Here is a 16860-nt window from a genome sequence, read left to right as displayed (position 1 = left end):
AGAATACAACACATGCTTTTATATATATATATATAATAATCTATATCTGTCTACATATCTCTCTAAATATTCTTTTTAGAGAAGTCATCATAGCTTTCTTTTACTCTGTCACCAGCTTATGCATGGCTTTTAAAAGGTATTGTTTAAAAGCATTTTTTGAACAATGATAAGGCAACATGCCAACAGGCCATCAATCCTTTGCTTACTTCTTATCTGTACTAATGCTGAAACAATCTTCTTTAGATTCCTGCTTGTGCTTTAGTTTCTTGTGGCTTGGGTGTTGAACCAGTATGTATGCTAATGAAAGCTAGCTCTTTGACCACCCGTGCTTATTTTAAACATTACTATTTGCAGATGTTGAAGAGCAAGCAGTATGATGTACTTCTTGAAGTTACTACTGTAAAACAGGAAAAAGAATTCTTGATAAACAATGAAGATCAGGGGTTTGAAGAACGTAATATTTTGGAAGGATTTAGGAAAGGAGATTTACCGAAGATGGGGTACATGTCTTCCACTTATAGAAACTATGCAGGCTCTGATTCAATGAGTGACTGTTCTTCTTCCACCGATGACAGGTTCGTCTTCCAAGGTCTACGAAAGAGTGTGTCTGCCAGAAAAATGGTGGAAGCTAAAATTCTGGATCCCAAAACTATGGAGCAGCTTGAATTAGGTCTAACATCAATTCAAGAGCTTCAGAAAACACTCGAGAAATTTCTAAATAAATCTACAGCTATAGCAGGTCTATATCTTGAATCAAGTAAGGAAAAAATATCCTTTACGTTAGCTGCAAAGAAAGGAATCATTGACAAAAGTATAGCAATTGAGTTTTTGGAAGCGCAAATAGTGACAGGTTATATTATTGACCCGTCTACTGGCAAAACATATTCTGCTGAAGAAGCCATTACCAATGGAATTGTCGATCAGGAGTTTAAGGAAAAACTGATTGATGCTGAAAAGGCTGTCTTAGGATACATTCATTCTGGCAAAAAGCTATCTGTTTTCCAGGCTATTGAGGCTAGACTTCTTGAAAGACAGAAAGGAAAGCGAATTCTCGAAGCTCAGATTGCCACTGGAGGTGTGATCGACCCAGTTAAAAGTATCCGGATCCCTGCAGATATTGCTGTTTTAAAAGGGTTGTTGAATCATACAACCTTGAAATTTTTGCATGAACCAGCAAGCAATGTCAAAGGATTTCACAATCCTGTTAGCAAACAAAATATGTACTATTCTGAGTTACTGGAGATGAGTGTCTTAGATTTAGAGAGCAAAACATATCTTTTACCTATTGGTGAAAGAAATATCACTGCTTTCTCTGCTGAAAAGGGACATAAAATATGCATTGTAGATCTTAGATCTGGTTCAGAAATGACACGTTTTGAGGCGTATGAAAGAGGTCTTATTGATCAAAAAATATATTTTGAGCTTTCACAACAAGAATGTCTATGGGAGAGTACTTCTGTTTTTGACTCCGCAGGGAGCTCACAAACACTGTTAACTGACCGCAAAACAGGAAGGCAGTTTATCATTGATGAGGCTGTCAACAGAGGCATAATTGATAGAACACAGTTTAGTAAATTCAAGGAGGGACATCTCTCACACATAGAATTGGCTGATATTTTGGTAAATCGAACAAGACCAAATAAAGATCCCTATAGTCCTGTAGCAGGATATTGGTTGTATGAAACCAATGAACGAGTGTCTCTTTTTAAAGCATTGCGCAGAAACATGGCTGACCGAATAACGGTGTTCAGGTGCCTTGAAGCACAAGCTAGCACGGGAGGAATTATTGATCCAGCAAACGGGAAAAAGTATAATGTTGCACAGGCATTGCAAAAGGGTTTAATTGATGAGGTGTGCGCCAAGCAAATTCAGCAGTGTGAATTAGCTTTCACTGGGGTTCCACAACATGGAAACCAAGGAGTTTTACCTGTTGCTGAAGCTATGAATATTAACATATTCAACAAAGAAATTGGTTACAGATGCCTAGAGTATCAGTACATAACAGGAGGCTTGATTGATCCACGATCTAATTCCCGATTGTCAATAGAAGAAGCAATCAGGAAGGGAGTTGTTGATGCTGCCACAGCAGCAAAATTAAAGGATGAAAAATCATACACTAAAAATCTAACGTGCCCAAAATCAAGAAGAAAGCTGTCCTACAAAGATGCCCTAGAGAAGTCTGTGTATGATTGCCATACAGGGCTTCGGTTAATGGAAGCACCCTTGCCCCGGAATGTAGGAATCCCTAGTCTATACTTCTCTTCACAATAAAACTGTTCTTTTACTTGGCAACAATTGTATGCTCTTGGAGTTTATGAAATGGCCTCTCAGTTGTTAAAGAAGATGCCTGCTATGAAGATGACCTGACACTGGCCCATGCTTTCTTTGTGAAAAAAGAAAATGTATTGAAATTGAAAACCTAGTTACCAGATTAAGGTAGTAGGACACATTACTAAACCTTTTTTATGGAACATTGTTAATGGTAACTTGTAATCTTTTTACATTTAGTATGTGTAAATCACCCTTAATTGGAAGTTACATATCCAGGTTTGTGTTCTGCTCTATGGTACAAAAGCTAATTGTATTATACTTTGTACAACTTATTTGACACACAGTTAAACTTATTAACAACCTTTTTTTTTTCTTATTCAATGTTTTAATTTGATATTTCTATAAACTACTGTGTATAAATATATATTTTTTTTTATTTTAGTTACTGTAACCTTTTAGTCTATGCCAGTTATTCTTTGAACCTCTGAAAGAGAAATGTTCTTTATAAATGACTAACAGGGGAGATCAGAAATCATAGTCGAGTATTATTTTGCGAATGTTGCATTCTTTGTATTCTCCACAATGTAAATAAGACGAATATTGGTTCTCGTGTACCCGCAATGATTTTTTTGATGTGTGTGTGTGTTCCAAAAAGCAAACAGCAGAGAGTATATATTCATATATTCCGTCACAAACATTAGCTCAGTTAATCTGCCTGGAGGTAAAGAGCAATTTTGGAAGAAGAAACGTTTCACTTGAATCGTAAAGCATTCATGCAGTGTCTGAATGTCTTGAATCAGTTTGAGTATTTGAACCTGGTAATAACTGGTAAATGTTGTAATATGGTGCAGCTAATGCAAAGGCAGCAGGTCTGAGTTTAAACTGTATCAATATTCTCCACATATTATCTACTATACTTGAGAAATGCTTGATGTGTTAATCATTTTTTTATATTTGAATATGATACTTTGGTTATATTGTACTTTGTATATTACGACATACTTTTTTATCATGACAAGTACATATATATATATATCGCAATGAAATCCATATGAACAAAATCAATTAATTCTGCGAGTTGTTTTTAGCGTGCGTTCTACTTTTATTCACTTTCAGTTTTGTGCTTCTATGTGTAACATGTCCATGTGTTTTGCATCATGCATTTATTGCCAGAAGTCAATGGAAGAGGAAAAGAAAGCGAATGTAGAGAAAGCAGGGGAAATTCTGAATTGGGTGTCTAAAGTCTCTAAAACTTTGAGTCGAGAAGGAGGCCAAGAAATTGCAGAAAATACACCTGTTTCTAAGCCGCAGGTATTACAAACACTTGCCATGATTTCCAACTACTCTTACATTACATGTGCGTGTGTACGAGTCAGTTATACAAAAAGAAAATTTATTTTAGCTCAAACACAGCTAATCCATATAATTGAAACACCACAAACATAACAGTGCGTGAAAAGATAGCCTTCATCCTAAGCAAACAACATTATGGTCCATAATCTTAACAAGGAATAAACATCTTTCCCTTGGCGTGGAGTTTTATTCAGTCACATACCCAACATGTGCTCTACAAAATATGCCACGGTCCCTGATTGCTTTGTTTTTTTATTGTTACCTCTGTATTTGATACATGGCTTAATTTTTGAAAAAAATTCAAATTAAGTATATATCCTAGTAAAGAACGGGTTTTACATTTCCGAAACAGGTACTTACGGTAATGATATTTATATTTTTAATGAAAAAGACGAGAACAGTGTATTGCTGGGAGATACCGGAACATTATTTCAGGTCCAGGAGATGTCCTGGCTACTCATCCTTCTATTTTGTCTACATAAAAAATGCTTTGTTTTGTTTTGTTTTCATGACACTCAAAACATATGAAATCTGACAAGCGAGAACAAGATTTACAAATATTCCTAAATTCATGGAACCTAATTAAATAAAAATAACAACTAAAGTATACCAAATCATTTTTTTCTGTAGTGAGCTCTAGATAGAGAAATGCGTGTGATTTCCATGAAAATACACACTGATGTTTTTCAGTGATTCAAAATATAAATATGTTTCCCTATTTTTCAAATGCACAGGTGCTGTGATATATAGTCCCCATGTACCCCAATGTCATGCAGAATAGATATCAAGGGCCACTGATAGCTAAAATGAAACCATCTAAGTTCATCTAGCCACAATCTTAAAAATCCTGCAGTTTAATGATTAATTTTGCAAAAGCTGAAGCTGGGTTCTAATAATGTATGCGTCATATAAGTGTGTATTATCATATAAATCACACACCTTGTTCTTTATTTTCACAATTTCCTTTATCTAATATACTTTCTATCTGCTTTAAATGACACACATACAATGAGTCACACATTGCAAAGGAAGGATGTGTAATGATTAAATGCATTACCAGTAAGCATTTTCCAAGGTAAGTTGTCTTCCAGAAAACTCAATATTGCAGACTGCAATGACACTACCTCCGCTGAGGAAGTATATGTGGTACCTGTGCATATTTACTTCAGTTTTACACCATACATTGATGTGTCTGGAGTACAATAGTCATAATTAATAACTATTAATAACAATTCCATGCACTCAAGGCTCTCAAAATGTGCAGACTTCATTTCATTAATCATCAAAGGCCATTTCGTTGTCAGTTGTGTGCTTATAATTAATAGTCTGCACATATTGAGAAGCTTTGAGTACTTGTAACTTATATTTGTTGAGTGTTCTTGGGTTTGCCAGCCTAGAGGTCTGAAACACAAACTTTGAGGATTGGCTTTCTATTGGTATAACATTAAAATCAGGAGTGCAGACCCTTTCTGTTGAATGATAATAAAGGACTGTCTCTGGAACTTTAATTGAGGACCCACAAAGCCGAAAATGACTTTTTAGATTACAAAGTGTATTTCCTATAGGTGCAATTGACATAGAGTATGATTAGTCAACATATTTTTCTGCGTCATGGTTACTCACCAAATACAAGATTCCATGTAATATTTAGAAATAAATACTGTTTTACACCTCTTATTATTTAGTATGTATTTTTCTTGTTGTATTTCAACAAGATAAAATGTACACATTCGAGCCTGGCCAATATACCATTTATAATTATGGAATGTCAATCTCTAGATCCCTCTTCCTAAAGACTACAAGTTTACTTAACTTCAATAGTTAGAGAAGGCCGTTTATCCAACTATAAGACCAAATTGCCTACGTCCCGTGAGAATGCTCACAAAATATTTACAAATACAATTGAAATTTTAAGAATTTTTTGCATATTTAGCAATATATGGCCAACAATTACTGAGATCAGTGGAACATAAAGAGCTAAATCGTAATGTAAAGGCAAAGATAAATTGGTGAGCTGCATTTGGGCAGTTTGGGCCTTGGTTCGTCCTTAATTAGAATTTAATGAGGATTTTGAGATCCAGTAATCATGACCCACGAATGAGCCAGTTTTATCTGGATTACCTTAGATATTGCTCAGATAATCTAGCTGATCTGGCAGGATTGAGACTTACTGTGTATGGCAATTTGATCCTGTCCACTACAAAGCGCTACGGAATTTGTTGGCGCTATATAAAGGCCAATAATAATAATAACAGAAGTATGATGGCTTACAAACCTTTACTTTTTGAGAGGAATCATTTATCTATCGATGCATAGGCTAGGCAGAGTATAAATAATCCTTTAATGGGGAAAAGTGTATTGTCCTGTTCTACACATATGATGCAATGGATAAAGAACCTATGTGAACTAAATTTATATAATTGGAGCAATTACTATGGAAACAAACCAAAAATATTAGAACACAGCACCACTCTGTGTAATTCCAAGTTTTAGGATGTTTGCCACAATCAAACCATAAATAGGAGTCAATCTAAATGGCCCATATGAGGCAACAATGTGCTATATATAGCACGTGTGTATTGTATTATATATATATAATGTGTACATCAAACTGCACACAAATAGTAAAATGAAATAAAAATCAAAACAGAGAAACATCCTTAAAAGCTTACATACAGATATGTTCTTCCATTGTATAACCGTATGACGGTGGTCCTGCCCTCTTTAAAAGGACACACCAGTACAATCCAATGCCTAGTAGTCGAGTGGAAAATGTGAGCCCTGAAACTACATTTGCAAAATTAAGCATTTGAAAAAATTCCTCCTAGTAGTAAAACTTACTATTGCAGGACATTATGTCATACTTGCAAGTTTTAAAAAGTGAAAAAAGTGCTTTAATTTAAAATTGAATGTGCTACCCCCTCATCACTATGCAAATTAATTAACATCCTTCCATAGGATTAGTAAAAACCAGTACAGAACACTGTTAAGGTTAAGTGTGCCTGGACAGAAGGTGATAAAGAATTGTTAATCTACTTTTATATGACAACTTCATACATATTGTTAAATGAACACTCCAGACCCCTAAACAACTTTAGCTTGCTGAAAGCTTTATGTGTGAGAGTGGGTCCTCTTTTTTCCATTTTGCTAAAAGTGCAGATTTTAATAGAAATCAACACTTTTATAAATTAAGCTGTTACACCCCCTTGACGTTCAAGTAGACAACAATAAATTTTACCTCCGAGTGCAGCTGACCTCAAGAGGCAGCATGTGCCCAGAGCACCTGACTTGCAAATATTCTCATTGGGAAATCTGTGATTAAACATAAAGTCTGGGCGGGGTTTGAAGGCGAGAGCTTGCATAGGCAGCAGATAAGAGAACTGCAGTCTTTAGATATACCCCAATTAAAAAACATTTCATTAAATGCCTGCATGTTTTTTATTTGGGGTATATTTACTAATCAGTTATTTTTTTTTAAATGTTGTATTTGGGCAATTGAGTGTCCCTTTAAAATAATACTTCAAGCATAATAACCACTACACCACAGAATAGTGTTTATAGTGCATGGACTGCTTTTTCCCATTGTAAGGAATTAAACCGTTTTAATTAGTTTGCTACTTCTTACCTGTGGTCCACCAGGTGACACTCTCTGCCTCCACTATTTCCATTCAGAGACAGAAACTTATAAGTAGGAGCTTTTGATAGGTCTAATGCAATGCAGCTAATTGCACTCAGCCAATCAACTAAGCCCTGTACCGCCAGCTTGTGTCTCTCCACGAGAAGTGGAGGTGGGAAGAGGTGCCTTGCAGACCACAGGTTAGATGTCAAATCATTCTAAAATGGTTTGACTATTTGTAATGGGTGCCAATGCACTCCTGTAAGGCACCCAATAATGAATATGTTGCTTAGAATGTATGTTTATTTTATGTATGAATCTGTCATTAAAAGTAGATTAACAACTCTTTATCACAATATATCCAGCAAACATATCCTTTGTTTATGAATTTTATATTTTGCACAAAAATAAAATTTTTGGTTGACATATAAAACATTAGTATAAAATATCAGAGATAGTTTCTTCCAGTGCACATTCAATGTATTGTCTAAGGAAATTGCGTCTTGCTGCATACACCTCAATCACATAAATTATTCAAATGCAAAGTTTAATCTTTACTAACGGTGTTGCCAACACCTTATTTTATTGGCAGCATTCATACACATCTTAATGCGATATTACTGCAAAACAATTCTATTACAGATTTCTAATCTACATTTACCATTGAAACCTAATGAACCAATTGCTCCATGATAGAACTATGTGCCAGAATCTCACTTTATATAGTACATGTTATGCCTGTGTGCAGCAAGGTATAGATACATCAATACATAAAACCTGAAACCCTCACAAATAAAAATCAACAGAATAAAAAGTTCAAGCAATTAAATCCATATAATAACCATCCAAAAGCCATGAATACGACATCTGTAGAACATATATCAATCATTTTAATTCAATGGGGAGCTATAATTTTACAAAAGGGTAACCGTTACCTGATTTGATTGCCACTGGCTACCATCTTTTGCCCTATGACAATGTCATACTGAAGTTGTCTGCAGTACACTAAGAGAAGTACAGGACCTGCAGCCAGTCCACAAGTTATCAATATCCTGTTCAATGTGTATGACTTATAAGGATGACCAAATCATACAACTCTATGGAACTAAGAGTGAACATGAAGTAGTAACAGGCAGACTAGATGACCATTTAAAACTTATTTGCTGTCACAACTTTCATTTCCATTATTCCAGTACAAGCAATAGGAAAAACACGTTAATATTAAGAATACCTGATGAGAAAACTGGAGATAGGAATAAAAAATACTGGGGATGTAACACATATTCTTTAATAATTTCGTTAAAAAGTTTTGTTTTACTAAAAATAGGCAGGATTCCTAAAAGAAGACATATATAATATGTCTGTACAAAAGACTAATGCAAAGAGGACTAATACAATCTGATGCAGAGCCACATACAAAGTGAGACGAATACTAAGACAAAAAGTAGAAGGCAGGGTAAAAACATTTAAACTGTGTAAAGGTTATCAAATAAATATCAAGCCCCAAAGAGGAAATTAATAAAACATTCAAATCACAGTATGGTAAAAATAGCCATAATGTATGGTAATAACATGCCATAAATGGCACCTATTGCTTAAGCTAAAGCCTGCAATAAGTAGATACACTAAACTAAGCTAATCTGTACCCTCAATGAAAAGTATCAAATACGTAATTTTGCTCCAAGTACCTAAAACCTGTGTGTAAAAATGTGTACAAAATATATAAAAGTCGATCAAAAGTTTTATAACACATCATTACACCAACATTAGATCACAGAAGTACATTTTCCCATTGAGGCTGTTCTTTGAGAGGTATTTATTTAATGAGTTAAGCACAGATAGAGATCTTCCAGCTCACTCTCTGAGGTAGTGGAGGCAGGGAGCAGCACCCAGCTGATCTAAGGTAAGATGTCAAACTATTCTAAAACAGTATGGCTGCAAACAGTTTGACTCCTTGCCGTGTGGGGATGCTGGGGTGCTCCTGACACCATAACTCCTACAGCATGCTTTGTAGTTCCTCTACATTTATATTTATTTATATACTTTCTACTAATGAAATGATCACAAAGGGAACAGGGCATTCTGCCTAAACTCTTGTCTTTATTTGAATTAATCAGTGAAATCATGGGATGGAGCTGAAACATGCATGTCACTGAAGCAGATATAATAAGGGTTATGCAGAAAAGAAAAATCATGGGCAATTCCTAAAAGTGTGATAGTCGCGATGGGAACTGATGAATTGCACTTAACCCAAAAACGTCAATATTGTTAAAGTCAAGATGACTGTAATGAATGATTCTGTCATTAGTGGAACAGTCCAAAAATGAATGTACAGAGATTTGTATTTTTTTCTTATTGATAAACTTGATGGAAGATACCCTAGCATGATCAAGTCTTAATACATATTTTTAATGTGACTGAATAAACCAAGCTTTTTTTAAAAAAAACAAAAAAAAAACCAATACCGTAACGTCTATTGTCACGTGTGTTGCCAGAGCATGGAGTAATACCTTGACATTACACTTCTTCATTTCAGATATCCAGTGATGAGATACTGAACAAACAAGAGGAAATTTCAGATGCATTGCAGACATTGCAGTTGCTTTTAGCGAAACACAGTGACAGGTACTTCATTCGTCATCAGTGGTTGCTCTCCTGACTACTTCTGATTCCCCCATCTGCATTATGATCTTATTTTATGTTTCTCTATATTTTGTTCATTACTTATTAATGTATTATAATGAAATATTCTTGATAATATTCTTATGACAAAAGAAGCAAAAATAAAATTGTGTAAATCTTTGCTAAGGGGAGTTTTTTTTATAAGGAACAACATATTGACTTGTTTGGAACATGCTTTGGATTTCTGTGTGGAAATTATAGTGCCCACAAAATAACTAATTATTACACCACTAATAAACCAAAATAATATAAAACCGTAGGTAGAAAACAAAAAGTATTTTATAGCCACATACTCAAACTCCCATATTATACATCAAGAGGACTGGGGCAAAAAACTGTAGAAACATTACAATTCCCATTAATCTTTTACAAAGAAAACATAGAAGTTGATTGACAACTAGTCTCTGGATTGGTAGTTTAGTAATAGTTGAGAACCTGATAGTTGACCAGCCTTGATCTAGATCTGTGGCTTGCCTTCAGCTGTTTAATTTAAACTACCTTGAATTCCTACAGTTGGCTTATGATTATGGGAGATAACTCAGTAACAGCAAGATATTGTAGTATGCTGGGTCACCCTATAACTAATGATGCACCCTTACTAATGTTATTCAAAACTCAGCTTGTGAAGATTTGTATTCCTTATTATGGTCTCCTAAATTCCAGTGTCGTGATTTAATGTCTCTTTTATTATGCAATTCTTATATCCTGCAAAGAAAGGTTAAGCATTAGGCTTGTATATTTATCTTAGTATACTTACATATTTTAACATACTGGCAATTATTCTTATTTTGTATTCAGGATGACAGAAGAAGAAAGAGCAGAAATCGAGAGACAAGTACAAGCACTGCAAGAGAGCCAGTCTCTCTTATCTAAAGAGTATGAAAGACAGCAACAAGAAGCCAAAGACTTGGTAGATAAGCTGGTGGAACAAAAGGTGACATCATTGAAACTGTTTGATTGCTTTAATGTGCATCAATTGTGCAATCTGTTTTATTGCATGGAATTGGATCTGTGATAACAAACTGTAGTTCATTGTTTTTCTCCATAAATACAGTTTAGTTCCTGATATGATGGCTAGATGCTAATATTTCAAAAGTGTCTCATTTAAGAGGAAGCCAAGTCATCCTGTACTGGCTGACCTTTCACAAATATTGGAAATATGCCTTTTTTTTCCCTCTTGCTTTTCTGCCAGTCCATTTGATAAAGCCTATTGAAATAGCCCAAGTCTGTTTTCTGGTTCTTCAGTAGTTCTCATTCTGCCTTCCATATTAACCGCATTTGTTTTACATTAGGTGTGGATTATTCAGTATGCTGTAAACATGACAAGCATGGTGTTCCATTTTTGTGTGTCATGTCATTTTGTCCCTCTAACCTTTGGTAGGCATTACAGCATGAGGGTTTGCTTTACAGGTGGTTTTTACCCTTCCTGTAGTCACCAATCTTCTCACTAACCCACTTGATGTTTTCTGGAGCAAATCTCTAGTTCACAGATGCATGTTGAGTTCAAAAGCTTGCATCACCTTTGCTGCCGAGATACTGATATAAATCACTTGCACCTTTGAACTGCTAATACTGTCGTCATTTTCCAAATTTTGGTAAGTATATGTTCCAAAAAGCTTTCTTAAAAGCATGTTACAAGTAAGGGAGCATATAACTGTAATTATTTTCTTTCCTTTTTAGGTGGATAAGATTGTATCTGGAACCATCGAGGAGTCAACTGGGGCAGTTCAATCCCTATACCAGTCTATTATACAAGGTCTTATTGATTATGAAACAGGGATTCTCTTACTTGAGGTTCAACTGATAGTATCAGGGTTGGTGTCTCCAGATTTAAAGATGTGTTTCGATATAGAAGAAGCTAAGAATCATGCACTCATTGACGAGCAAATGACAGTGCGACTGTTGGAGTTAGCAGATGCTAAAACATGTATTTCATCTCTTTCTTCAGCTGAGTTTCCTATCATGGCTGCCTTGGATCAAGAGTTAATAACAGAACATATGGCAATAAAAATGATTGACATGCTGCTATCCTGTGGATGTCTCTGTGTCCCCTCCACAGGAGAACCACTTAACTTAAATAAACTTCTCCAAAGAAACTTAATTTCCACATATTTATTTTCTAAGCTTATAGAAAAGCAAAAAGTATGCAAGGATCTCATTGACCCTATCACTGCAGAAAAGTTAACCTTAGTAGAACTTTTACAAAGAACTGTAGTAGATAAACTAACAGGTATGAGGTTTTTACCAGTTAATGCCCAAGAAAAGGGCAAAATTGTATTAAAATCTGGTAGGAGGATAAATATTTTGAGAGCAGCTCATGAAGGTGTTTTAGAACGGGAAGTCATGTTTAGATTGCTAGGTGCTCAGATATTTTCAGGGGGAATTATTGACCCAGACACTGGGCATAGATTGACTCTTGAGGAATCCCTAGATCAAGGAATCGTTGATCAGGCTACAGTATGTGGAATATTAACTCAACAGGTTAAGAATGGTGGAATACTTTGCCCATCCACAGGCAAATATTTAACTGTGGATGAAGCTGTTCAGTGCAACTTAATATCCTATAGTAGTGCATTGTTAGTCCTCGAAGCACAAAGAGGGTTCATTGGACTGATATGGCCAGATACTAGTGAAATATTCCCAATATCAACATCTTTGCAACAAGGGATGATTTCAGATGAGTTAGCTCAAAAGATTCTAAGCAACAGACAGAAAATTGCTGGGCTCTATATTCCTGAAACTTCAGAGATTCTAAGCTTAGATTTAGCTGTTCAAATGAGTGTAATAGAAGAAAACACAGCCTCAATCCTCAGAAATGTACAATTAAATGATACAATGCCAAACATAGATCAGCTTGAACCAACAAACCAGCAAGCATTAAAATGGATATCTTCATATGAAGCCCACACTTCTTCATTCAGTGACTTTAATGAAAACAAAAGTTCGGAATCAGATGAAGGCCTAACACATAACCCAGAACATACAAAACAATTATTCATTTCATACCTCATGATAAATAGCTACATAGATGCAAATACAGGAGAAAGACTTCTGCTTTTTGATGGGGATCTAGATGAAGCTGCTAATATGCTTCTTGAGTCTGAGGACATAGTACGAACAACTTCTGCCAACGATGCACAAATTAACAATGGCACTTCTTACTCCAGTTGCACTTCAGTAAATCAGCCACTGGTGTCTGAAATGGACTGCCAATGCACTGGGCATTCTTTGGAAACCCAAGAACAGATAGGTGAATTCATAGATAATGTTTCAGTGGAAGGCATCAACAAAACAATCACTCCTGGAACTAAAGATAACGTGGTTGGTAAAGAAACAGAGCAATCAAATGATGAACGAGACCAATTAGCAAGCAGTGATGTTTCTCACCATGAATGTCCCAAACCACATATAGAACTGGATTTTGAACAAACAGAGAGCTTGGTTTCTTCTGATGAAAAAAAAGAACAAGCTGAGCAATTTAAAGCAGAAGATTCTCACAATGCGGAAAACAGGCAAACAGACATGACGACATGTAAATTATTTGACAATGACTCTGGTGTAACATCTGAAAAGCATGACTCGGAAACGTTTTTTGAAACTATCAGAGTTATTGATAATGATGAAAATAAATCTGATATCCAATGCAGTTCTGAAGATAATATGCATAATACAAATAATGTAACAGATCAAAATTCTCCAGAAGGAGCTGTTGAAAGAACAGAACATAATTTAGCCTTTGGAGATCAGCTGGCAGGTGCAGTCAGTGTTTTGTTTAATAGTTCTGAATATGATGAAGTGCAACATGTATTACACCACGATAATACTGAGAATCCTGAAGATTTAGCAAAACATTATTCTGAAAAACAACAATATGATGATAGCAGTAGTGATAGTTGCAGTACACCCTCTAACTTGCAGCTTGCTCCCATGAAACATTATGGCAGTGGATTGCTTTACAGTGATTCAGACAATCAGAATAGTGATCTTCCCCAGTTCACATTTGATACTGATAGTGACTATAGGGGCTCCCCTCTTGAATTCGGAGAAAATAACTCTGATGATGTTCAGAGTAGCAGTGAATATGACATGTCTGATGACAGTGACAATGATGTTTTTGGAACTTGTCAACCTGCCAATATACAGGGAAATATGCAAGCAGTTAGAGACATGACGGCTGAAGACTTAGCTCATACGAGCTCTGAAGAAGATACCTTTAACAATGAAAGTGACACTGAAAACCTGGATATACTACATGCAAGGCAGTTTTTGGAAACCATTATCGAGGAGGACTCTGAAAACAACAGTTATGCAGAAGACCAGGGTTCACTGTTTAATGAAGACACACATAACTTGGAAGATGCATCTGTTTCAGGGGCATTTGAAGTTGACAACAATGATCTTCAGTTAGCCAGTAACACAGCATTTGAAGAGGAAATTAATGATGAGTTTATCGAAAGTTGTTTTTCTGAAACGGATATTGAGTGTTTTGTTACCGATGAAACCAATAGTGAAGATGAGAATTATATGGATAAAGTGTACATAAACAAAGAAAGGGAAGATGATTATGATGAGGAGCTGTCACATAACGTTGTAAGTGATAAAGCAAATGACAATGACGTCACTTCGTCAACTCTAGGTGATTATCTAAACAACAGCAGTGACACACATTCCAATGGGACATGCATGAACCATTCAGAAATCATAAACCATTATCCATCGAATCTAAACAATTTATCTATGGAAATGGAACATGCAGAACCTTATTCTCAGGTTGTAGAAATTGAAGAGAACAGTAATGCCAGTAGTCTGGAAAGTGTAGATAATATTCAGTTCAGTAATGGAGGAGAATCAAGTGAGAATACTAAAAGTGATACTCAAAGCCATGAATCAAATAGAGCCATTCAAACTGAAAGTAGTTCCAACATTGTGCATTCCAAGAGTCCATATGCAATTTCAGAGCATCTTCTGCCCAGCACACAGGATACATTGAGTAAGCTTCATAAAACAGACAACTCTGAGAAAACCATTCAAGCATTTGATACTAACTTAACAAATGGCAATACATTTGAACAAATAGCTGATGGCAATTCAAATTGTCTAAATTTGCTAGATAGGAAAGAAGCCAAAGACACTGTTTGTAAGCCTGCTGACCAAAGGTGTTCTGAAATCAAAAATTCAGATCTCAAACTTTCAGATAATGAGTCACTTAAAGAAGCTAAGGAAACAGAAAAATGCAAAATTATGGAAAATTTGATAGATGCTAAAAAAACCTGTGATGTGGTAGAGTGTTTTTCTCAAAGTTCAACCAAAAGCCCTATTTGCATAGAAAACCTCAGTGCAATTTTTGATTCAACCAGCAATAAGCATCCTGACAATGATTCAGAGTTAAATGCTGCCAATGATGTGTCTGGATTGGTGTCAATAGGGAAGAAATTAGATTCAAGGCCTGAAGGTACTAATAACGTTGGGGATATAGCAAGTTACCTAAAGGGATATGCTGAAGTCTTCCAAACAGAGCAGCGTTTACCTGATTATCCTGTAAAAGAAAAAGATTGTGATTCAGTTGAGAATACTTCCATTCTTTCTGATTCTGGATTTTTTAAAAATAAAACATTGTCCAAAGAGCACAGACTTCTCAGTACAGATCAGTCACATATGGAAAATACAACTGATTCCCAGTTAGTTACTACATTTAAAGATGTTAGACAGCAAACTTTAAGAGATGGGAAAGATTGCATTGATAACAGTATGGAGGACAAAAGCAAAGAATTCAATGCAGATTTTAATCTGCAGGATCCCAAATCTCTAGATGATCAGTTACCAGCTCACAGGACCAATGCTGAAAATCAATTAAAGTTGGGTATAGTAGATATTGATGGGAGATATGCACAGAAGTGTGAGACATTTGCAAACACTATATCGAAAGAAGTACATGTTTCATACATAAATAAAAATGTATATTGTGAGAAGGACAACGCACTTACCAAGGCCAAATCTATACCAACATGTGAAGTTTTACAAGGCTATAACAATTCTGATTTATCCTTGAAATGTGATATGCCTTATGATGCTAGGAAAGACCCTGTTGATCCAAACAACAAAGAGCAAAAAGCAGATACCAACTACAGTTTTTTTGGAGAACAGAAACCTGTAGTACCAAATAGCCCACTGCTAGTCCATTCGCAGCTTGAGCATATATTTCATATTCCACCAGATTCTGAAAACTCAAACAAATTTGAAGAACTCATGATCAACCTAAACAAAGGTATTTTCCCTAGTGAAATGATGAGTTACAAATCAAACAGTCTGAAAACAGAGACAGATGGACCAGTGACTGATAAAATATTTCAAGGCAATGCATCTTTTCATGCAAACCCAGAATCTCAACATACAACAGTTGATGATGTTGATGGACATGAAACAAAAACTGACCTGAAATCTAAGATCGATGAACCTGAATTTCCAAATGGGCCAAAATATAACCAGAGCAAGCTGCCAGAAGTTGAAGAAACAAGAGCACGCCAGCCAACACATGTGGTGAGTTCACATTGTCAAATGAGCCTTAATATGGTGACTGTTAATGGCTTTCACATTACATATTGCTTAAGGATTATTTTTTTAGTTAAAATGCTAGACTACCCTAAAAATGAATTACCCTGCATCACCTTTTAAATCATACTTGTTTATTGACTGCTGACAATGGCTGCATTGATGTGGAAAAGATCAACTGAATTTGAAATTAGTTAAACGGTTACATTTTAAACAGTTGCATTATAAACTTTTATAAGGATTATAGTAAAATGTTCATGCATGTTTAAATAAAAAATGCATTCAAAATTGGATGAACTAATAGGAAGAAGTAAAATTAGGAGAACACATGAAAGGCTGTGATGAAGGATTCTGCAGTAATAGGGATGATTTACTAAGTATTGATCCTG

The 16860-nt window shown here is 35.4% G+C and overlaps 1 protein-coding gene across 8 annotated transcripts in view; it reads left to right on the top strand.

Annotated features, from left to right (window-relative positions):
* Positions 1-16860, top strand: part of DST (dystonin) — a 592252-nt gene that overhangs the window by 365282 nt on the left and 210110 nt on the right. For 5 of the 8 annotated variants that reach the window (XM_063442942.1, XM_063442944.1, XM_063442945.1 and 2 more), the window contains 4 exons: positions 3445-3582; positions 9777-9865; positions 10721-10856; positions 11603-16459. In XM_063442942.1, coding sequence (XP_063299012.1) covers positions 3445-3582; positions 9777-9865; positions 10721-10856; positions 11603-16459 — 5220 coding nt within the window. Of the gene's footprint in view, positions 1-354; positions 3583-9776; positions 9866-10720; positions 10857-11602; positions 16460-16860 lie in introns of those variants that run through there. The other 3 variants (XM_063442948.1, XM_063442947.1, XM_063442949.1) reach the window with 3 other exon arrangements.

Source organism: Pelobates fuscus, chromosome 2 (genome assembly GCF_036172605.1).
Source record: "Pelobates fuscus isolate aPelFus1 chromosome 2, aPelFus1.pri, whole genome shotgun sequence".
NCBI classification, from domain to species: domain Eukaryota; kingdom Metazoa; phylum Chordata; class Amphibia; order Anura; family Pelobatidae; genus Pelobates; species Pelobates fuscus.
This window is presented reverse-complemented; position numbering and strand designations above follow the sequence as displayed.